The sequence below is a fragment of the Solenopsis invicta genome, chromosome 12 (assembly GCF_016802725.1).
Source record: "Solenopsis invicta isolate M01_SB chromosome 12, UNIL_Sinv_3.0, whole genome shotgun sequence".
NCBI classification, from domain to species: domain Eukaryota; kingdom Metazoa; phylum Arthropoda; class Insecta; order Hymenoptera; family Formicidae; genus Solenopsis; species Solenopsis invicta.
In genome coordinates this window covers 3,218,212-3,242,550 of record NC_052675.1, presented here as the reverse complement: position 1 = coordinate 3,242,550, position 24,339 = coordinate 3,218,212, and the positions used below count along the sequence as shown (strand labels likewise).

The 24,339-nt window shown below is 39.8% G+C and overlaps 4 protein-coding genes across 4 annotated transcripts; 1 reads left to right on the top strand and 3 right to left on the bottom strand.

The window, feature by feature from the left end:
* Positions 1-500: 500 nt before the first annotated feature.
* LOC120359062 lies at positions 501-1,625 on the bottom strand. The gene has a single exon (XM_039455360.1). It carries the CDS (start codon positions 1,623-1,625, stop codon positions 501-503), a length of 1,125 nt encoding a protein of 374 aa, XP_039311294.1.
* Positions 1,626-4,685: 3,060 nt separating this feature from the next.
* Positions 4,686-6,057, bottom strand: LOC120359061. The gene is made up of 2 exons (XM_039455358.1): positions 4,855-6,057; positions 4,686-4,742 (listed from the first exon to the last, which is right to left on the bottom strand). Exons 1-2 carry the CDS (start codon positions 6,055-6,057, stop codon positions 4,686-4,688), a joined length of 1,260 nt encoding a protein of 419 aa, XP_039311292.1.
* A 642-nt stretch (positions 6,058-6,699) lies between these two features.
* Positions 6,700-10,336, bottom strand: LOC120359116. The gene is made up of 6 exons (XM_039455505.1): positions 9,997-10,336; positions 9,793-9,912; positions 9,613-9,690; positions 9,468-9,539; positions 9,050-9,388; positions 6,700-8,783 (listed from the first exon to the last, which is right to left on the bottom strand). Exons 1-6 carry the CDS (start codon positions 10,307-10,309, stop codon positions 6,715-6,717), a joined length of 2,991 nt encoding a protein of 996 aa, XP_039311439.1. The 5' UTR covers positions 10,310-10,336; the 3' UTR covers positions 6,700-6,714.
* A 277-nt stretch (positions 10,337-10,613) lies between these two features.
* On the top strand, positions 10,614-12,010 carry LOC120359117. Its single transcript, XM_039455508.1, has 2 exons — positions 10,614-10,862; positions 11,024-12,010. Exon 2 carries the CDS (start codon positions 11,228-11,230, stop codon positions 11,909-11,911), a length of 684 nt encoding a protein of 227 aa, XP_039311442.1. The 5' UTR covers positions 10,614-10,862; positions 11,024-11,227; the 3' UTR covers positions 11,912-12,010.
* The last annotated feature ends 12,329 nt before the right edge of the window (positions 12,011-24,339 follow it).

Sequence of the window (24,339 nt, the reverse complement as noted above, 5' to 3'; positions counted from 1 at the left end):
TGAAAAAAGTCATGCATTCACCGGAATCGTTTATCATAATCTTACGAAAGTATAAATTATCTTTTACGCCTAATTCCGTTTCGCATCCTAATATTCGAAAAAGATTATCGGAAAAGTTAATATAATGATTAACACGACATTTTTCCACGTCGCAGCTAAGTCCTATTTCGAGTTTACCACCCTCTTTTTGTATTTCAAAAACAAAATGTGAATCTCGGCACGCTTCATTAATCTCATGGATAAGATTCTCGATAGTCTCGTAAATACCATTCTGTATTATTCTATGATGCAACACATATGATCCATTGCGTATCTCGTGTATATCTTCTGTGGAAAAGAAATATTTGAGCTCATTTTCGGGAAACTGACGTACGTGAAAAAAACTACAGGGAAATTGAATCTCGCTTAGTGCAACTTCCCATTCTCCATGCAATTCTACAGTTTGAGGTAACTCCGTGATGAAGGAGGAAGTAGTATTTTCCGGAAAATACTGCATACTGCTATTGCTTGGAAGAATCATGTGAAATTGGTCCGTTGCCGTCATCTCGGAGATTCGATAAACTCGAAGCTGGGATCCAAGAGTCGAATTTGCTAGGATATCCGCGCCAGCTAACTAGCAGTTGCTTATTAGCACCACGTCCTTTACTCCTTATCACGCGATCCACAATAAATTCTTCCTCCTGCAGGTTTTTCTCGATTCGAGCTAATTCTTGTTCGTAAAAGATCCCGTCTATGACCTCCCCCGTTAAATCGCTTAATTCGTACACACGAGGTTTTCGCCATTCAAGAACACGATGAATTCGAAATATCTCCTCGGTCCAATTCGCCTCGTATCCTTTCTCGAAGGTGCCTTTCGCTCTACTGACGCGGACGAGATCGCCAGCATGGTATTTAGCATTCTTAATTTTGTTAACGTCTTTCCACCGTCGAGTTATATTTTCACGCGCGATACGAGCATTTTCTCTCGTTACAACCGCTGGTTGCATTTTGGTGACCGAATGACGAGTGTGATTGTACGCACGCACAATATCCTGCAAAACATCGATATATCGACGCGTATTTTTATGCGTAAAATATCGCCACATTCGTTCCTTTAACGTTCTGTTAAAGCGTTCGACGACGGCTGCTTTGATGTCGGGATTGCGCGTTACTCTAAAACGAATATCGTTTTCTTCCAAAAACTTTTGCGTCGCACGCCCGACAAATTCTTTACCCTTGTCAGTTTGCAAGTATATAGGTATTCGTCCTTTGCTTCTCGCAAGTACACGTTGAAAAGCTTTTGTCACGCATACGCTCGTTTTGTCACGTAATGGTTCCACCCAAACGAATTTACTGAGTACATCGATAATCACGAGAATATAAGAATATCCGTCATTATAACTTTTAAGATTTCGCACCTCAATCAAATCGCCCTCCCACACATCGTCGATATTCGTTACGTTGTAATGCAGTCGAGGAAACTTTCGGCGCAGTGGACGGTGCAGCGAGTACGCATCTTGCGATTCCAGCCAGCGAGCGACATTGTTACGTGTGAAATTCGGCTTAGCGGCACGTGTCAGATTTTCCACTGCTGAGAAGCCGGCGTAATGCGCGGGATCGTAGTATAATTTTTCAAGTTCCGACATTATCGATTATTTCTTCAGCGTATTCCAATCTAGCAAACGCCTTTTTCGCGCAGGAAGCGAATCCCCGTTTTTCATAAAAGTTGTAGATGGATAGGCTTTACGAAAGTAAGGGGACAGATATAATGCGTAATCAAGGGCTCTTTCTTCTTCTCGTTCCTGCTTCTTGCGTTTTTCCGATTGACGTTTTGTCGATCTCGTTGAATATGTTTTCGTTGCAATCGGCGTGGAACTTGACGAAGGCCGATGTTTCACATTAATCGGGGAAGAAAAAGCGAGGGTGCCATTTAACAGTCGCTTATTCCCTACCAGTGTCGAACGCGTGTTTAAGCTGCGTAGTAATCGAGCAAACTGAACTCTTCCTACTGGTGGTTTTACGGTTTTTCTTTCTCGCATCATGTCGTTCATCAGCTCGCTAATATTCGAATCTTTTACAATGCTGCCATCTATAGTCACGACTCCATTCTCGTTCCAATTAATTCTGTCAGGCACCGCTTTATCGAGCAAATGTTTCATCAGTAAGCGAGCTTGAGCGCGATACGATTTCGGGACAGTTTCTACTATTTTTCCGGCACTTTTCAGCAATCGAAGGCTATGTTCTTTTCTTATCACGGTATTGTCGATATCGGATAAATGAGAAAGATTAGCAGAAATTTGCGATTTTCGGGAGATATCGTGAGAAACGAGCGTCGATTCGCCGTCGCTATTGTTGCCGATCTCCTCCAGGAGTGGTGTTTCGTTGTCGACAATTTCGGTTACGTTGGTTGCATTTTGTTTTCGCGCTTCTCGGATATAGTAAAGATACCGCCAAAGTACCTCTCTGTACATTTTCCATCTCTCATCCTCGTTACGCGGGTAAGGTGAATTAAGAATACGACTCATTTCCGCATCGAGTCGTGTCAGAAGGGTACCAGGAGTTTGTACGGAATTATTATTATTATTATTATTATTATCGTTTTCACCGTTCTCCGTCGTGATATTTTCCTTTGGCTCTACAGCAATCGATTTATTCTGTTGTTGCTGCTGTTGCTGCATTCTCTCAAGATTTTCTGTAGAAATTAAAACCATCTTTTTTGCCCTTTCCATTGCGATTTATTCTTATGATTCCGTGCCTCCGATGATTCGAGTTAATAAGGCCGACAATATGGGTCCTATGATATAGGGTAAAAATCCGCCTCGTTGCACCAAAAGTTGTCTCTTATCCTTCCAATTTCCGCGTTTTGTCGCAATACGTCGCAGTGTCGATTTGTATTTACTCAGTCGATCTTTTTCACGTCGTTTGAGCGGGATGTTTCCTTTAAGTGTATTAAAAACGCACTCGCAAATACAATGAATAAATTTATCGTCCGCGATTCGAAGAAAGATCATTCGCTGCTTATTGTTCAGATGACACAGCGCCTCGAGAAGACAAGCGTTTCTCTTTCCGATTGAACGTCTGGCGATTTTCGTCACGCTGTCCGAACTCATGTTGTCCTCCTTCGTCGCGTGATAGAACAGCGCGACTGGCCTCCACGAGCCGCGTTACGCGATTTTTATGCAATGGAAAACGATCTACGCGGTACGTAAACGTAATGTCTAGTATCATCGGGAAAGACGCACGTACGAAATCGATATTCGTCCGGAGTCGATTGCTTCAGATCGAGCAACAAGTATCCGTGAGGTCTCGAAGTAGCGTCGTAATAAGCCTCTTCTAGAAATTTCGGATCATCGGGATAGACTTGTCGCGCTAAATGGCGAATTTGAGCGCGATCGCGAGGATTTTTGAAAACCACGATGTAATTCGCGTTGAGAGATATGTCGCGTTGTCCGCGTTCCTGATGAAAAAGATTCTGCGAGATAAGAATGACACTGAGATTTTTATGATGACTTCCTTTGGTAAAAAGATCCACGATCGCGTCGCTCGACGACGATTCTCTCATAAGGTCATCGATTATCACGAGTTTCGGGGTAAACGGATCGTTCGAATAATCTTCCGGGCGAGGTAATCCCTCGCGAAATTCGATTATATTTTTCTTCGTCATTGTTGTCGTCGCCACTTTAACGTCGTATCCCCGTGCTGACTCTTCTGCCTCGCTTACACTCACGTCGTATTTTAATTGTCGATAAGCTTCTTGCCACTCAGCGTAATAAAATAAAACTCTCTCGAAACTCACGTCGGACATGCTCGATAGATATTTGATAAAAGACTTTACAAAGATCGTTTTCCCACACCCGGTGGGACCGCATATAATCGATGTCCAGGGATGTTTCCAACGCACATCCATTTTGCGAAATGATTGACTCGATTCCGGTGCGCTGCTTCAAAAACAAAAAAGAAAAAATGGCGGTCGATGCTGATAATAATACTAATCGTCGACAATATCGATATTAATAATTCGCGGAGTTGAAATTTCGAAGGCAGAGATAAGCGCATCAACGCGGCGGCGGCGGCGGCGGCGGCGTTCGCGCGCTCGCGTGAGCGTACCCCCGCTGGTACGTTAGCCAACCGCGGCCAACAACGAGCTGATCCGTGTCGCGGCGCGGGGTACATACAGGCTTATCCCACTCACTTAGCGCTTAGGTCGGCATCGTTTTAATGAGCTGATAGACGATGCCGCTGGGGAGGGGGAAAATAATTCACGAAAAAGAAACAAGGGAAAAAGTACACGGGAAACAAAACAGGATTCGGATTGGAAATGTATAAGAAAATTTTTTATGAAAAATTAATTAAAATGTTTTTTATTTTAGCACGTTTTTGTCCTAATTTTATATTGTAAAAATATTTACATTTTATATTTTACAATGCTAAAACTAATGAATGACTTATGATTAATACGTTTTTATAGAATTTTTACAATGATACTTATACGCTGCGGACGGAAAAATTGACGACTCGAAACTTAAATTTAAGCGAGAACAAAGCTCGAGTAAGAAAAGATGATTATTCGACAAAACCGTATGGAACCGAATAACGATTATTAATAAATCTGCGCTTTACCAATACCGCCGAACATGTTTTCCTCTCTTCTCTTGTTACAATTTCGTGAAAAGCATTGCGACGAATTGCATTAAAGCGCAGATTTATCACGGGTTCCCTTCCACGGTTTTCTTCATCTTCTCCTTCCTCTTGCCTTTCTCTTTCTAATATTAAATTTCTTATACTATGGAAATTTACAAATCTAGAATTATTACAATTTAAAGTTATTCCTTTCACTTTACAAGTTTCACGAGTGATTCCATCCGCTGTACGAACCACATACGCATAAAATTTTGGGCCTCCCGACACAAACGACTCGATGTAGCTACCGTTGCCGTAGCTCTCGAGTTCGTCCGTCATGTCGCCCAGAAAATTCCCAGTACGTGGTTCGTACTCGTTTGGATCACCACTACTCAAATATATAACAGAATCGGTATCGCAATATAATACGCGCATATTTAACTTTTCTAAATAATCATACAATTTTAACCTAGCTTGTGCCGTCGTGTATGCCGCGATCACAACGTTGGTAATCGGAGAAGCTACGATTGCCTCTTCTCGCAGTAGCCACGAGACATACAATACCTCGTCGTTGACTGGTAATATGTCAGTTATTTCGTGCTCAGGGCTAGTGAGCAAAGTTGCGAAACGCTGAGGCGATTCTACGATCTCGGTACTAGGAAGATTCGATCGTTGGCCGAATTTTCCCCAGAAGGAATTTAAACAGAGCTTCGCGACCGAGCGCAAGCCGGGATTACGTGAGATGTTGTTTCTATCGAGTGTAATACCTTCGATTTCCTCATATTCACTAAGGTATCGTGCTTTACTCTCGTCATCTACACATTCGCTCGGCCATCCACTAGCTTCCTGCTTTAATTGCAAAAAGGAATTTATATATCCGGTGAACAATCCGCCCTGCCGCGTATCGCGATCGTAGCGAGCAACTTTGTATTGCCAAATTTCATTTACTTGCCTCAAAAGATAACCTTTCTCGATGGCTTTACGTAATTCGCATGATACCCAAGTACCCTCAAATTCACGTTCGTCAGGATGTTCGTGAGTGCACGCGGACTGCGAGAACATTTCGCAGCAATTCCGGCACAACGCAAACAGCAATTTTCCACGCACACGATACGGGAGTACCGGGTGAAAGAGATTGCGCGGTGGGAGTACTCGACAACGTACAAGATCTTCGACCGGGTCGAAATTATACCCTGGTCCGTCGCCGATTAACGACGAGCATTCCGCTCCGATATAGATTTCAGGGTGGCCGATCGGAAAAACGCCCGTCTTTAATACGTAAGGATACAGAGAACACACGTCCACGTAACGTATTTTCTCCGTGTACCCCGCTACTTCGAGTCGAGTTACGATATTTTCCGTGCGGCCACCAAAAAACGCGTCACGCGGATCGAGAGGCGCAGATTTTAGTATAGGGTGATGTTCGAGAAAATTACGCATCTCGTTATTTGCCCTCATCTCTCGGTCGAAAGCGCACTACCATTTTTCAATCACCTGATATCCTTGCCGGCGAAGACGCCATGTCGTTGCGATAGTTCGTTCGTAACGCGTTTCTATCGTATCGTCGCGGTTAGCAGTTGAAAGCTTACTGTCACGATTCACTTGGAAGCAAGTAAGGCAACTGTGCCAGAAGCACCCGTGAAATTGGAGAACGAAACGCTGAGTTTCAGTCCCCAATTTTGTCTCGTAATATCCGTCTACGTAGCTACCGCCGATTAAACGCTCGCGACCTCGCCCGGCATGGTTTATGGGATGACCGAGCTCACGCTCCTTCCACACTAACCATTGTAAAGCTTTGCGCGATTGTCTATCGGCGTTTCTGTATCCGCCCGGCGGGATGATTCCTATTTCCCCCTCGCGAAGAAAGTTTTTTCGAAAAACTTTCATACACGTGGAAGCGATAGTCGTGCATTCTTCGAAAGGACACACACCGCCGCGCTCTAAAAATATTTTTTGGAAAGCTACACAAGCACGTCGTAAAATATCTACGTCATTTCGACAATAACGTACGATCTCGCGCTGGAAGTCGAAGATGACATTTTTATTTGTCATTTCCGTATGCCATGCAAGAAATCGCTCGCGCTCATCAGGTTTCATTTGATCGGGAGAATAAAATCAAGCCTCGGGTAATGGACCGACATACGATTGATTCTCCACAGTGTTAAATAAATGCGGAAAAATGCCTTTATCTGCCGTATCCCTTAGCCCGAAAGCTTTAGGTAGATCAGATAATCGCATCGGCATATAATTAACGCTGTCGATGAATTTTGTATGACCGATCGTCATCACGATAATCTTCGTCCCGTTCAGAATTATCCGTGGCTTTTCCGTTATTAACGATTTTTCGACTAGATATTTTAAAATAAATTGCGCGTCGAACGCCTTTGCGTTGTGAGCGATACAAATAATACTTTTAAAATATTTTGTTGGCCGTGTCACGAACTCTATAAACTGCTTTACCGGGTCGATATTAAATACAAATTCGCGCGTTCCGCACCAGCGACATCGCACCGTCATGTCGTCTATAGCCACGCAAGCAACGCAAATTTGCTGTGCTACGCAGAGAGTCGGAACGTGTAACTTTACGTTCTCGGTTCCTTCGTACGTCTCGTCCTGCCGCGTTTCAAAATCGTAAAACACGAATGCGACAGCTCCCTTAACTTCATTGTCGTTCTCACCCTCGAGGTCATTAGCGTTTCTTTGCGCCTCTTCACGTATCGCCGCAGCACTCGTACCCTCTCCAGGGTCTTCAGCTTCGACTCTGCGTCGAAGAGGTTGCATAAAACACAAATGATTCACGGGTTGCTGAGAACGACATATCTTACAATAGGCGCTATTACATTCGTGCCGCGAGCTTGATTTTATAAATCGCCCACAATTGTTACAAATTTTAACCGAATGGCAAACAGTTGATTTTCCTTCATAAGATTTTTCGGTACGATGACGCTCGAAACATGAATTTCCGAAGAACGTACGATTACACGTATCGCACCTGACTTTCTCCGCGTCGTGATGTTCACACGAGGGTATAGCGTAGCAGCGTGGGCATCTTTTAGAGCAACGATGCCCTCTGATGGGGCGATAACCAACGTTACACGCTACGCAATATCCACCTTGCGAACCCGCAGCGGCTTTTAAATTTAAAATGGTATTATAATGGCGTCTACCCTCATAATACATAATATTTAAACAATGATTCGGTTCGCGTTCTAGTGAGGCGAGTATCGTACGCCCATCGTAGATTAGGTTCCCCCCGCGTCCGAAATCTTTAAAACCGTAAACCATTATTGCCAGATTTTCAGCGGCGAGATACTGTTGGAATTGCTGGATTTCGTAAATCCCACATCCCTCCTCCGGTATCACGATACCGGCGTTCATCGTTAATTTTAACGCTAAATCGCGTTGTAGCGAGGAACGTCGGAATCTTACGGCTTCCCACATTTCGTGACGCGGCCCCGTCCGAAGATTTCCACGTTCGCAGTGGATTCGCGCGGCTACAAGTGAACGAGGAAAGCATAAATTATCGTCATTTACTATTTCCAATATCGATCGTTTGACGACATCCTCACGCGTCAATGGATTCGATACCCTTCCACGCCCCACCGGTACTGCGACATTGAAAACCCTGATGTTAAAAGTTTCCGTGACTTCAATTCCGCCGTTGCTTTGCGCTACTGAACTTACGAGTTCCCATATGTCCGTGTAAATCAAGTCGCGTGGCGGGCGAAACGACAATCCCGCCGATCCGAGCGTCAAACTTTCGGAATTGAAAGATAGTCCTACGTAATCCGTCGGTTCACTTGAGCTTATCGCGTACGCATGGATTTCGCGGAACGCGTTTTCTAGCCAACGCACGGTATCGGCACCATGTGGCACTGGACGTATCGCGAAACTCGCCTCTCTCCCGAGTATAGCAAAATTCCTAAATCTACGCGCGTTTTCCGTCTGCAGCTCTATATAATTAAATCTATCACCAACCCCATGTTGTTGTTGCTGCGACTGCTGCTGCTGCGATTGTGGGTCTTGCTCCTGTTGCTGAGAATGTTGCGACTGTGGTTGCTGCGACCGCTGTTGCTGCTGTTGAGGTCTTTGGTCGGCTACATTCTCCGCAGTATTGTGGAGAAATTCTTCCCCACTAGCGTTTCTTCCAATTACAGCTTCAGCAAGTCCAGCGCCAGTTTGAACTGAAAGATGAAATATTTTTATTAATCATTGCTGTCTTATATTCTGTTTTATTTTTTCTTTTCTTTTTTACTAATACGCGAAAATGCCGACAAAAGATATAATATACTAACTAACTCACCAAGTTACCCCACGATATTTCCCCGCCCAGTGATATTAATTATGCCCTCCATGGTAAGGTATTGGCATAATGTATATCATCTAAAATTATTTTGTTTTATATTACTTCGAAATAAAATAATTTAATAATAATATTAATAATAATTACCATCATACTCTGGCGAAGCAACTCTGACTTCTCTTTCCTCGGCGTCATTTTCTATTTCCGCCCCCTCTTCATTATCCTCCACTTCACCGCCTTCATCCGATTCCTCTTCATCTCCTTCTTCCTCATCTTCCATCGCTTCCTGCTCTTCTTCTTCTTCTTCTTCTATTTCATTTTCCTCTTCTTCTTGATCTTCTGTCTCCTCTTCCTTCTCTTCCTCATCTTCGTCTGTATCCCCCTCCTGATCTTCTCTTAATGCTTCTTCTTCGGTTTCCTCCTCTTCCTCCTCCTGCGTCGCTCTTTCCTCTCTTTCTTCTTCATCCTCCGTCTCGTTTGCTTGCACTAAAAATAATATTTTTTGTTATTAATTATGCTAAATAACTATATGTTAGTTTCTCCAAGTCTATTTTTTAAAACTTACCTGGAGTAAATATAGCCTCATCGGCTGAGGATGGAACTCTGTCAAAATTATCTCGAGTATCCTCGTCGTCATCTAAATATATAATAACAATTGTTATTATTATTATTATTACAATAACTTTATAACACGATATTTTTAAATTTACCTGATGATTCACCGACGGGGGTGTATCGAGGTGATGGTGGCTCCGCAACTAAGTCCGCGATTTCAATTCGTGGTCTTCCTAGAAAATTTTCTATATTTAATATTTGATAAAACTGAGAATATTTAATTTTCTCCACGAGACGATGCGTGTCTCATGCTTACTGTACGTAGAGTTACTTACGGGCTGCTACGGCACCTTGAAGCTCCTCTTCTGCGCGTCGTCGTCTCGCCCCGTAGTTTCGCTCAAGAGGCGCCGCACGACGAGGCGGTAGCGGCTCAACCCTGGCTACGTGTCTTACAACTGTAAAAATAAATATAATTAAATAATATCTAAAAACACTTACATTAATACGGTCAATTTTAAATTTACATCAAATTTACTTACCTTCTCTTTGACGCAAGAAGTCAGCTATATGACCCCCCGCATCATTTTCAAAAAACGCTTTATTCTGTTGTCGCGTTTCAACGTGACGTCGAATTATATTTTCCAACGTCACGTTGCCATTACAGTGCCCCAGCCTGTGCATAACACATAGCAATGTGCTGGAGCACTCCTTAGCGAACTTGTCGAACAATGCGTAGTTCGACGCGTCATTGTCACGCGCTATCTTCTTAAAATAGTGACCCTTCACTATTTTATTATTAAAATTACACGCCACGATAAAAAATTTAACAATATCGTCGCGCAACATTTTCATTATTTTCACTTTTTCACTCGCAATAAAAATTGCACTTACAACGTTTGTCGTAGTACAACGAAAAACTCTCGACTTATAACTGGAGAGTACGAAAGCCGAACTAACGCTTAGCTTTCGTGAAACTTAACATTTATACGCTGCATCTTCCAAATATTTCAAAAGCGAGGAAAAAGAAAATGAATTTATCTCGACAACTCAGCCTTCTTTCGAATTCTGATTTTTCTAGTTAGTCCTATCTACTGTTCTGTTTTATTGCTAGACAAAACCCTCGTTTCGTAGATTCATCTTATAGTAGATAATGTTTCCTATTCTTTGATTATAAAAAAATCATACTCTTGTCAAAAGTTGACATTTGAAAAAAATCAGGCTAAAAGCCAAACCTTAAAAATTCTTCTAACAAAAGCATATTTTTGACATTCTTTCCTGTCGATAAAACGAAAGGCTCGATAAAAATTTAATCTTTGACTCCCTATCTAGAAAAAATCACGCTCACCGCAAAGGATGATATTTTTGATAACGGAAGTGAAGGAAGTCATTTATCTGGAAAAAGTCAGTAAGTGCAAGTTATCACATGTCCGAACAACTTATCGTAAGTGCGCACGCTCACGTCTTTGTCGTATTAGACATATCCTCGTGATATTTTAAATCATATCGCTGTAAGATTATTTCTGTTAGAAAATTTAGAAAAATTTAAAAATGTTTTTAATTTTTTAGCTGCGCGCGCAGACTCGTGTCTATATTGTTGCAACGTCGCAAACAGAGTCGACGTGGTCAACGATACCCCGTACTGAAAATCATTCAAGTCTCCTCGTTCGAAGTGTTAACTTCGTTAGAGAGTAACCTTGTGTTTTTATTACTGTTAGTCCTGTTACTTTTCATCAGTTTCGCCGTTCGATAGAACAAAGTAAAAAGAAGAAGATGGCTAACCAGCAAGCTAGTAATAACTCTGCAAAGCGAACAGGGATTCCCGATATCAGCGAGATGCATAACGACGAGAGGAGAAGCGAACGCTTTCCCATGTTACTGACAACAACGTATGGACTCAACAATTCACATACGAAAAGGATACTCGTGGGACTGCAAACTACTAAAAAGGGAATCTTTGAGTCTGTAGTGAAATTAAGCGGGAGCAACGCTGACGGAGTATATTTTGATGCGGAATCGTGGCTGCAATTTCAAGAAAACATGGGAGTTATGAGCGACTACTTGAACGCGAATAACAAATTCAAACCGGAACCAGTAGTAATAAAAAATATCTCAGTCATCTTTACCTCATCCTACGGGTCAAAGTCGCTATTGTTGACGCTACAAGGAGAAAGAAAAGTCAGATTCTGCGGAAAATACCAACGAGGAGGGCGAAGATTCAGCACCACCGATGAAGAAACGGAAACTCTATGCCGTAGCAATCGTGATGCAGAAAACTACCTTCCTGGGCCTGGAGAACGTAATGAAGTGCGTGGATGCTTATTTAGAACATTTAAAAACTTTAAGCAATATCGTCAACGAGTGCGCTCACTATTTAATCAAAGAAATAGAATTGAAACTTCCGAAAAGTTACGTAGATCGCGATATCATAAAACTAACGTTAAAAGGAAACTATAGTGAAATCGAACGCGATGTACGTACTCAAATTAAGGATTTAACTTTTCTTGATATGTACTTTAATATAATATTTTTAGAAATAACTTCACTGCGCTTCGACGAAATCGTTCATATAATTCTGTCAAATCACGGGTCATAATTTGTACAATTTCATGATATAAACGCACTCTTTTGCAGCATCATATTTAATCATGCATTTTTTAAAAAGTATAAATCCTCGTATGATTAATGTAAGAATAATAATAAATAGTTTGTAAGATTAATGTAACAATAATAATAGTTTTTACAAATTTTTTCTTTATAATAAAAGAAAATGCGTGATGAAATTATCTGTATGCTACCCCATTCAATCATGTAACTTAAAAATGTAAGAATATACTCGTAGATGTATGAAAAAAAGTTGAATGTTTCAATAAATACTCTTTTGTAACTTTTAAAACCGAATTATTTTTTCACTCGACCTACCTAACGCCAAGACTCTATCTCCTGCACGTAGCACCTAACCTAACCTAACGCTAAAATCGTAAAGTGCTTCCTTTTGATAATTATCTTTTTCTAAACATACCATACCTTTGAAAGCATATGTATATCGTAAAAGGCGCTTCCGTCCTTTCTATCGTAATTTCCAGATAAGACCTTTCGACTTCTCAGGCCCGTTCCGCAATTTGCTGCTAAATTTTTCCCAAAATACCTGTTTTTCAACCAATCCGCTCCTGGGGCAGCCGTGGGGGAAACCAATAAGCACACTCTAATTCCTCCCGGAGCCATCCCCTTTACTTCCCAATAAAAACGCTCCTGATATCGTCAGGTCTTCCCCGCCCCACCCCCCGGTCCTGATATCGTCAGGTCCTCCACGCCCCGCTCCAAATTTCGTCAGACCCTCCCCACCACTTGGCCCTTTTACTGCTAGCGCGTCACCCTACCCCCTCCACTTCACTGATAAGACTGGCGCCAGTGACGTCATTGTTTTGACGCCCCATGGCTAACCATATACTACTAACACACAACGCAAAAGAATGGCTTGAACATTTTAAAACAAAAAGATTAGGAATTTTGTTTTTAAATAATTGAACAACAGAATTATGTCGTCCCATCATTACGTTTGCGCCATCTGATGCAAAACCTACCATATTTTTCTCATATGGAATATTATATTTTGCAAAAAAATCTACTATCTCATTAAACATGACTTTTGCTGATGCATCTGATATAGGTAATAAATGTAAAAACTTATCTACAGTTTTATTATCTTCTTTCTAAATGCGTACAACAAGTGCCAGATGTTTTATTGTTCCTGTATCGGTAGATTCATCGATCATTAGAGAGAACTGAGAATTTCGTAGTTCTTCGACAAGAGAATTAAAAGAACAAGTGCCTAAAACGTTCTTTATAATTGCGCTGCATTTTGTTCTATACTGAGAAAAAAAATTGGTTAAAAAACTAAAATATTTAGTCCGATACGCACAACTAAAAATTGGGTTGATTCAACAATTATTTAGTTGCACGAAAAAAGATGTCGTTTATTTATATTAATCATTCCAATTTTTTAACTAAGAATTAATTAAATCAACTCAATATTTAGTCGTGCGTATCGGACTAAATATTTTAGTTTTTCAACCAATTTTTTTTCTCAGTGTACCTATTTTAATTGCGTTCACTATATTTATATCATTTCCCACTGCTCGTATTAAATGTGGGAGATGTTCAATAGCTGAAAATGATAAATTGTGTTCAATAATATAAGCTACAAGACGCAATTCCGCTTTTTTCACAGCTCTTGTAAAGTCTGTGACAGATTCGACAGAAACATTTTCTTTTTCAATTCTCTCTAAATTATCTTTATGCTTCGACGTCATTGAATGTCGCTTAGCATCTTTTATAGAGGCAACAAAGCTTTGTTTGCATATTTTACAATTATATTTATACTCGCTATCTGGGTTCTTATCAATCCATGGAAACTGAATAGCCCATTCTTGTCGATATTTTTGTCGAGAATTTTTCCTGTTTCTAACAGTCCAATCAGAACAATTTTCCTTCTCTTCACTGCTACTAGTGCTACTTCTTTCCATTTCAAGCAGAAAATTTTCTGAATAAAGATACATTTATTTATAAGAAATTTTATTTAACTTTTAACCACCTACCATACGTCTCTCAGGCCGGTATTCATAGTCCGTTCTTATATTTAAAATCGTCTTAAGTACCACCTTAAAATGCTATCAACCAATCAGAGAGTCATATCAGCATCTTAAAACATTACTTAAGATAATCTTGAAATAAGAATTGACTATGAATACCGGCCTCAGACTAAGTTTCCACCGAGGGGTTCGAATCGGGTCAGAGTCGAGTTGGAGTGAGAATTCAAACACTACAACCCGTCTCTGACCCGATTCGAACTCCTCGATGGAAACTTAGTCTCAGACGCACGGTGATAGTACGGTGACAGTTTTTTTACTTACCAGAGACAAACGCGTACACCTCCAACTTCGATGAGCGCGGGGAAAAGATACAAGAACGAACAATTAAGCTTACACGAAATTCGTGCGCCGAAATATTAATGACTTTAAATTCGTCAGGATCAGATGTATCGTAGATGGTTAAGGGTTAAGTAAAAATACTGATAATTATTATAAAAATAATATTTATCATTTACATTATATATGTACAATATGTATGTGTGTGCGCGCGCGCGTGAGCGTGTGTATTTCTCTTTTAAGTATTTTTATACTAACCAATGCTTTGACTCCACTGAATAACTTCGATTAAAAAAATTTATATATTTTGCTTGCTGTTTTGCGTTTTTAACGGGGCCTGGCTTTAACCTTTGAACGTAACTGCAAGCTAACTATCTATATATACGCAAAGGAGATGCGCATTCGTCTCCGCATAATCTCCGCGTCACCGCATCACTCCGCAAATCACCCTAAAACGCGGAGATCTCCGCGTTTCTGGCATCGCTGATTTCACCGTTGAGTAAAATAATATAAATAGCGCAACTCAATTTATAATTAAACCAGCTTCGCGAAGTTTCTTGATAATAGACAGAATTTTGTTGTCGTGAGCGTTGTGGTTTGGCACGAGGCCTTGAGCAATCGAAGACGATCAACGAGCTCGTTTGGATCGTCCCAATGAACGTAATCAATCTTGTTTTTGTTTAATGTAACGATGTATACCTCGTCCAACTTTATCCAGTGCTAACATGGGGTAGATTATATTTTTATACTGGTGTCCTTTGTTGCCCAGTATTGGATTACATTCGCCATGGTCTCGCTTATGTGTGTTTGTAGTTAATATGATGTCCTTATACTTCTCTACATCGTCATTCTTGGAGATATCGGCGTTGAGTATTTTCATGAAAATAAACTCGTACAGACCTTGAATACCTTTGTATCTTTTACCGTCTATAAATATATTGTTCTTGTGCAAGTCGATACGTTTGTTACCAAGCATCGTTCCAGTATTGCTGAAGTAAACTCCGTAAACGTTATCTACGTTGACCGTTTTCTTACCGCTCAAAACAGCTCCCATATATTTCTGTCCCAATGGACCATAATGTATTTGTAATTTTTTTTGCCCCTCAGACGTTTCTAACTGTTGTCGAACGGACATCACAAGCGGCTCATCGGTGATTTCAAAAACCTCTTCAACGGAGGGTGCATGATTCTGCAATAAATCGTTATCTTGTAACATTTGTGATACTTTATTAAAATTAATTGGTACAGTTTGCAATTTAATTGGAGTAGAAGTCATTATTGAATTATTAAACGAAATGTTCGACCGTTTTCGTTTTGGTTCCACGTATTCTTCATCTCCCGAAAAGAATGCTTCACTCTCAGCCTGTTTAGACCCATTTTCAACGGTATTTTCAACTCCAACGGTATTTTCAACAATCTGTTTTAGAGGTTCAATGATTGGTTTAAAATGTCTTTCCAATGCAAAATCTTCTTCCATTTTACCCGTTTTTAAAGCGCGATATTTTTTGCGAATTGTGTTACTTGTTTTTACAATCTGTTTAGCTATCTTCTCGGGATCTATGTTACTATCCATGTTGAACATTCAACGTATCGACAACAACTAATCATTCTACGGTATTGCAAAGTCGTTAAATCCTTTTCTATATCTTCCATCGACAAGCGCGCTGTCCTTGTCTATCACTAGAAATCCATATTTTTGTTGCCAACAAATCTGGCATAAATCGCAAAAATCCTTGTAAGACATGTCAGTGTTTACATGATCGTTGTATACATGCTTCAGATTGGTGCCATCCTGTTTGAACATAATTAACAAATTCGCGTTGTCACGTATAAGATGCTTCGGTATCTTGGCATACGTCTGACAGAGATAGAAGCAGTCAACGTTAGCATGCCGACCCATTGCAAAGTACTCTCTTATAGTATCTTGCTTGTCGCATGCTACATCATCAAAGATAAAGATGGAATTCGGAAGCGCTTTGCTCGTAGGAATGACGTTGCTGTTGTTGGAGAATGCAAAATACCCAACTTCTTCAATCGATGTTAATAAGTTTTCCAGATATCGATATTTCGGCTGCTGAAGCGATTTCGAGTACACATATACGTTCTCGAAACGTACACCGTGCGGGCTTTCCAGCATGCTTATCAACACGTTTGTCTTGCCACAATTTGACGGACCGCAAATGGTGCCACGTATAGAAATTGGTAGCAAATTTCCATGTCTGCGTGTTTTTATTTTGGGTGTTATCTTATCATCAAAATTAATTACTCTAATTGCCTGCGGTTGCCGCACAAACCGCATATTTTCTTTCTTTCTACGGTAACAATAAACTGAAAAATTTCTATTGCGGGTAGCTTCTATTTATAGAGGCGCGTAGAGTGAAATCGCTCAGTTTGCAAAATGTTTCTTATCGTATCAGATATCTGTGATGTACACAGTTTGACTAGCGAACAGTTAAAATATATACCAAAAGTTGATTTGCTACAAAACTTTCACAATTACATCGATCATTTATGGGACAAATTACCCAAACATATAAAAACAGATTCGGAGGTTCAACAGTACCGTCGGTGTTTCAAACATTATAATTGACCGTCTCAGCATACGCATATAGACGGTCCGGCACCGTTGAGAGAATTGCTGCGAATGCCTGCGAAAGGCTGCGGTTTGTTAAATTGCTCGATTAATGCACTTCCTTTCGAATTACATATCCCCGGTTATCAGTATTGCGGTCCAGGAACACGTTTAGAAGAGCCATTAGCTCGAGGTGACCGAGGCATCAATCCATTGGATGCGGCGTGTCGTGAGCATGATGTAGCCTATTCGCACAGCAACGATCTCGCGAAAAGACACGTGGCTGATAATATACTTGCCTCGAAAGCACGGAAACGCATTACAGCGAGATATTCAAGTCTCGGAGAGAAAGCTGCTGCGACAGCAGTTTGGGCGGCTATAAAAACCAAGATGAAAATCGGTATGGGTCTGAAATCAAAGAAGAAGAAGAAGAAGACAACGCGCAAACGGATACTTCCGCAAAACGTGGTGGTATCTTACCCGTCCTACCATTGCTGGGAGTTCTTGGGTCATTGGTCGGAGGAGCGGCTGGAGTAGCAAAGGCCGTAAATGATAACAAAGCGGCACAGCGTCAACTGCAGGAATTAAAACGTCATAATCGTGTCATGGTAGCTCATGGAGTTTATCTCGCTCCGTATAAGCGCGGCCGAGGAGTCAAGAAGAAAAAAAAAAAATGTCGATGAAACATTAAAAATGCCAAAAGGTGTTACTACAAACCTTGAATTACTTCAACTAGCAAAACGTATGCACATTCCACATTTCCGAAGAATTTTTATGCGTACTTCATTACCAACGGGGGGAGCACGCCGAAACGAGAGCGGTATCATGAATTTGGACAGTGTCAAAGGACCGGGGCAAAGAGGGGGATTCGTGCTATATATTTCGACAGTTTTGGTAATCTTCGACCACCACAAGAATTAGTGCGATACTTTAACAGTGATGTGACACGAGTACAATCACGCGCGTTATCAACGTTACAATCAAAGAAACTGTGGTCAACTGTGCCTACGTTTTCTACTATCGGTTGACAATCAATTTAAAGATCAACATTTCGCTATTTAACTCAGTATACAACATATCACTGACGTTTACGTTAACCGACAAAAGTAACGTCCTCGCGGTAAGCTACTTTCCAGCTGTAGATTTAAGCGATGGTGATTACGAGCTCGGTCTGACAGACTTTGAAACCTACAATACGATACCTAATATAAATTCCTCAAATAACAAATTTTACTGTGACAAAGACGACAAGGAAATTATCATTCTCGAAGGATCGTACGAACTGCGTGACATTGACAAGTATCTGAGACATGCTATATCTCATGTCTCAAACGATGTTACTAGGAAGAAGTTGCTTCATATAGAGATCGATGAAGACAAGGATAACGAGATTATGATTCGCGCCAACGATAATACTATGAAGAGCAAGATCAAGTGCTTTTATCGAATAAATTTTAGCAAATCCGACAACATTGGATTGCTGTTGGGATTTTCCTCAAATCGTATGCTTGAACCTCGACAATGGCATGAATCAGACTTACCTATGAATATAATCAATGTAAACATTATTCGCATAGAATGTAACCTGACCGCTGGTGCGTATAGCAAGTGCGTGCATACGAAACATGAATTTTCACCGAGTGTTCCTCTCGGGTATAAAATCTCGGAAACACCTGCACAGATCATTTACCTTCCAATCATCGTACGGAGCATTACTGACTTGACTATTCGCATTGTGGATCAAAACGGTCGATTAATTGATTTCCGCGGACAGAAGATTACTGTTAGATTGCACGTACGAAGACGATAACGTGAGATGCTCGTGCTGAATGAGCAAGAGCAAGACACAATTTACAACAAGAAGATCACAACAATCAAAAAGACAGCAATCAAGAATATCCAATTGCTTGGTAAAAAGAAATTTACTCCATCAAACGTTGCATATTTGAGATCACTGGGATTCACCGTACAAAATTTCTGAGATATCTGATATTCTAAACATTGGAGGTGACCCGATCTTTGACGATAGCATTGTCAAGATTGAAACTCACTCGTATAATCCATACGCTAACACTACGTTTGGACATAGTGATGAAATAAGGATACCTATACAACAACAAGATTTATACACATTGCCATGCGTAAGTTTTCTCTATGTCGAAGGAAGATTAGTGAAGAAAAAAAAATGATGATGATGACGATGATGCATCAGAAATAAAACTTGGAAATAATTGTGTAGCGTTCATGTTTGATGAAATTCGATATGAAATCAACGGGGTGGAAATTGATTGCAACAGAAACGTTGGAATCACTAGTACTCTAAAGAACTATGTATCTCTTACGTTTGACAAAGGAATGATAATGCAGAATGCCGGATGGGACATGTCATCCACTGTGTTGGAAAATTATTTCAACTTTTACGTGCCGCTAAATTTACTGCTAGGCTTTTGCGAGGATTACAAACGCATGGTTGTTAACGCGCGCCATGAATTAATTTTGATACAAGCGCGCAATGATAACAATTCTATTGTGGGAACGAATAGAACCGGAAATTGAATTGTTCAAAGTACAGTGGCGAATGCCACATGTTACGTTAAATGAAGTCAATAAATTGTTCATACTACGAGCTTTGGAAAGCTGGCGATATCTAAGTATGAGTTTTCGTTCCTGGGATCTGTATAAGTACCCCTTGTTGCAGAGCACAACCAAACATTCGTGGGCTGTCAAAACTGTAACACAATTAGAAAAGCTTTGATTCGTTATCTTTGCGCTACAGACTGGTTGCCAGAATATCATGTCTTAAGATGCTACTATTTTTGACGACTGTAATTTGATGAATGTGAAACATTATCTCAACTCTGAATTTTATCCGTATGATGACTTGAATCTAGACTTTCGTAAATCTAGATACGCCATCATTTGACATGTACCAACGTTTTCGTAAATCTTGTTATGGACATGATTGCTACGATACACTGCTTAACGTGGTCACGTTCCTGCAAAGAGGACCTTTTGCAGTCATTGACTACTCGCGACAAAACGAGTCCATCAAAAGTGCTACTGTAGACGTGCGCATTGAATTTGATTGCAAAGAAAATGTGCCAGCAAGCAGGACCGTTTATTGCCTCATATTACATGATCATGTAATCGAATACTGTCCATTGTCTAATGTTGTACGCAAAATCATGTATAATGCAACGTTAGCAAATATCTTCAATAAATATCGAGATATTTTGTGATACGGTATAGTCTCGAAAAATTACTTGTCATGGTTGTATCGACATTTGTGGATCTGCAAGGATTCACCGTTCGAAAAAAATTTGTTGTAAAGGAAGTGGCGGTATTGAAACAAGGAAACGTTTTTACGCATTACATTTTTACGAATTCTGTCCCATGTAGTGCATTGACAAAATCCGAAAGATCTTGCATTTCCTGGTTGGCTGTTTATCACCATGGATTGAGATGAGAAGATGGAATAGTTCAGTATCCGAAGGCGAAGCATCTGATTTCGACAGCTGTATGTGATGAAAACTATGATGAGGCTATTGTATACGTTAAAAGGCATGAAAAACGGAATGGCTGAAGAATATACTCGATGTCAATGTGAGAAATAATGTTATTATCGAGACTGTGGATGTTGATTACGAAGACATTGAATCTTTAAATAATTTGGATACTGCAAACACTATACGATGTGCAAAACATGTTAAGAATTGTGCTATGCAGAATGTATTTAAATTATACAATTATTAGTTATAATGCCAAAAAGATGCTTTAAAATAAAAAAATGTATAAACGTATTTATGGTTTATTTTTATCTTTCCCTGTAATACATAAGTAATTTGTAGACGTTAGACGTTTGATAATAGTATGGTTGACACACGTCAACATACACTTGAACGTCTGTAGTATAATATAGTATGGTAGACAGACGTATGATAGACGTACAGTAGACATAGATGTTTGATATCGGTTCAATAGACGTATGATGCATGTTTAATAGTGTGATCATGTTATAAAAAGTGTTTAATATGCAACAGTCACTTGGTGTAAGACACTGCCATACCTCTTGATAATCGTATCTCTTGTATTATCAAAAATTTAAGCTGCATGGTAAGATAAAAAATTGCTTAGAGGTGTTCTTATTTTGCTATAAGAACAATGAGGTATCAACGTCTCGAAGATAAAGCACATTTTGATTGTAAAAATAAATTAGCTCTGTTCGCTGGCGTCAATTAGTCAGTCAGTCAGTCAACCATGCAGTGTAACGAATGTCACGAGTACTTCACTCCCTCGCGATGTAACGCATGTATGCGTTCTGATTGGGCGAGAGAGCGCTACCGTTTGGGGAGAAATGTACAAATAGTACAACCTTCGATCAGAGAGCTTCCACGAGTTGTTGTAGATCAGAGTAGCACCTAATTTACAAAGAGAGCCATTATGGTGGCAACCGGCTGACCCGAAGGTAGAAGAATATAATAGTGCCCGATTTACTCCCGATCCTCTCCGGATCGTTTTTAATACAACTAATGGTCATCGAGTGATACAGATCGTACCACCCCGCTCTTGATGTAAATTTCTTTCTCTTTTTCATAATTTCTTTTTCATAACTTCTTTTTTCATAATTTCTGTATTGTTTTAACCAGGCTTGGGTAGTAACTAGTTCAAAAGTTAAAAGTTAAGCGAAAAGTTAAAAAGTTAATAACTTTTAACTTAATTTAATTAATATTGAATGCATTAATTTTTAACTTTAACAAGTTGTTTTTAAACATTAACTTATTAACTTTTTTCTACATTAATTTTTTTTATCTGTTTTATAAATGACAATATAATACATCAGTACCATTCGCAGCTTGTAAAATAAATGTTTAGTGCAGGTGGTTTGCTATTTGATGATTTACTACGAAAGTAAACCGATCGTTATTTTTAAATAACGCTCTTATTTAAATTTAATAATCACTTTAACAGTAATAAATTTTAATAAGATTATATTTTATCAATATATTATATGTAAGGTTATATTTTATACGTGAAATCGTATTTTTAATAATTTAATTACAAAATGTAAAAAAATTGTAAAAGAATATATATCTATATATAAAAAACAATATTTCTTCTTTACTTCATATAAACTTAAATTATAAATAAATGAAAAAATTTATTTGATAATTTATACTATAATTGTTTGTTATTTAAAATAATGCAATTTTAAAAATTACAATATTCTAATTTTATGTAAATAATGATTTTGAAAATTAACTATTATTTTAACTTACGTTAATTTAATCTTAATGTAACTTTAACTGAGTTAATTATTTATTCATATAACTTTTAACGTAATTAAATTAATTTTATATGCCATCAACTTTAACTTATTAGGTGCGCAACTAAGTTCTCGCTGTTTTTCTTTTTTTATAAAAATGCAATTTTATTGTGAAAGAATGGTTACAATAAATCATTCAAAGTATTGCCCATCGCTAGCTACAATTTTCGTCCATCTTTTTGGCAAAGCTCGAATACCGTTACGATTAAAGTGTTCATCTTTTGAGGCTATCCTCGAATCAAGCTATTTTTTGATGTCTTTATATGAGCGGAACTGCTGATCAGCCAGACTGTGTGCCATCGAATGGAACAAGTAATAATCGGACGGCGTAATATCTGGGGAATATGGCGGGTGGGGTAGGACTTCCCATTTGAGCGTTTCCACGTAGGTTTTATTGGGTTTGGCAACACGAGACCGAGCATTGTCATGCAGTAGAATCACTTTGTCGTGTTTCTGCTCGTATTATGACCGTTTTTCACGCAGTGCTCGGCTCAGTCGCATCAATTGAAGTCGATACCGTTCCCCAATGATGGTTTCGTTTGGTTTCAATAGCTCATAATAAATAACACCGACCTGGTCTCATCAAATACACAGCATAACCTTCGCAACGTGGATATTCGGCCGAGTCGACGACGTAGAAGCATGACCGGAGTCCCCATGACTTTCTTTTCTTTGGGTTGCTGTAATGAATCCATTTTTTATCACCCGTCACGATGCAATGAAGAAAACCCTTCCTTTTTTGCTGCTGGAGCAGTTGTCTACAGGTGAAAAAACGACGCTCAACGTCCCTTGACTTTACATCATAAAGAACCCAAGTTCCTTGCTTTTGAATCATTCCCAACGCATGCAATCGCTTGGAAATGGCTTGGCGGGTAACTCCTAATGCTGAAGCAAGCTGTTCTTGCATTTGGCACGGATCCTCATCGAGCAATGCCTCCAATTCAACGTCTTTGAATGTTTTTGGCCTTCCTTCACGCGGACGGTTGTCAACATCAAAATCACCGTCTTTGAAGCGACGGAATCACTCACGGCACGTTGTTTCATTTATAGCAGCATCTCCGTAAACTTTTTGGAGCTCTCGATGCGCTTCAACCGCCGTTTTCTTCGAATGAAATAAGAAAATCAACATTTCCCGCAAATGACGATTATTTGGCACAAAATCAGACATTTTCACACAATCAAAAGTATATGACGCCAAAACAAAATCACTAACGTGTCAACGCGGTTTGTTTACCATATGTCTAAGCTTGGTTCATGCTCGTTTTGGATATGTCTTAATCGACCAGCACTTACTGCTGGAACCATCTATTGACAAACAACGGGAACTTAGTTGCGCACCTAATAATTTAGTTAAAAAAATGTATTAACTTACCCAACTCTAGTTTTAACTTATTCTTAAGACGCTTATTATCTTTTTATTGCATTACTTACAAGAAAAAGGAGAATAAATATAGCGACGAATATGTGCTACCACCATGCCACGCTACACTATAAATTTTTTCATTACTTATAAATTTTTCCATTTTTTTATAAATTTTTTTTAATTTTTTTCGATTTTTTATTTTAATTTTTTAAATATTTTTATAACATTTTAAAAATAAATATTTAAATATTGTTTATTGCTGCGTGATGCGCGCGTTGAGATGCCGGAAATCACTCCGAGTAGAGCGCGAGCAAGAACTGCGTGAACGTTTAAATTGTGCGGCGCTCGGCCTAGACACGGCCCTGAGCGCGCGATTACGAGAGCGAGTCCGACGCAAAAGCGCGAGCGACGACGATAACTTTCGAATAATGAGTGAAATGGGAGGCGGGAGAGGAAAAGAAGGCGAACAGAGTGATCACTCGATAGAATTCGGTATCAATTAATTGTCTTTATTCCAACAGTGATCGAGAATAGTTCTGTCTCGCGGATGAGCAAGAATGCCCCCGAAATCTTAGTCAAGACGCGCGTATCGACAGCCAATGCAAGTTCACGCGCCGTATAACTCCCGACACTTCCCGATTTCCGTCTCGCTCGGTTTCGGATACGGTGTATCCTCGAATCTGAATCGCCGATCTCTCG

What these genes read in the sequence shown, in the direction of transcription:
- LOC120359062 (XM_039455360.1), bottom strand. Translation starts at nt 1,625, where the DNA reads ATGTCGGAACTTGAAAAATTATACTACGATCCCGCGCATTACGCCGGC.
- LOC120359061 (XM_039455358.1), bottom strand. Translation starts at nt 6,057, where the DNA reads ATGAGGGCAAATAACGAGATGCGTAATTTTCTCGAACATCACCCTATA. An exon ending in CAAAATTTTATGCGTATGTG is followed by an intron (nt 4,743 to 4,854) that starts GTTCGTACAGCG and finishes ATTTAATATTAG; the next exon opens with AAAGAGAAAGGCAAGAGGAA.
- LOC120359116 (XM_039455505.1), bottom strand. Translation starts at nt 10,309, where the DNA reads ATGAAAATGTTGCGCGACGATATTGTTAAATTTTTTATCGTGGCGTGT. An exon ending in CCCCGTCGGTGAATCATCAG is followed by an intron (nt 9,540 to 9,612) that starts GTAAATTTAAAA and finishes TTATATATTTAG; the next exon opens with ATGACGACGAGGATACTCGA. An exon ending in TGAGGCTATATTTACTCCAG is followed by an intron (nt 9,389 to 9,467) that starts GTAAGTTTTAAA and finishes TATTATTTTTAG; the next exon opens with TGCAAGCAAACGAGACGGAG.
- LOC120359117 (XM_039455508.1), top strand. Translation starts at nt 11,228, where the DNA reads ATGGCTAACCAGCAAGCTAGTAATAACTCTGCAAAGCGAACAGGGATT.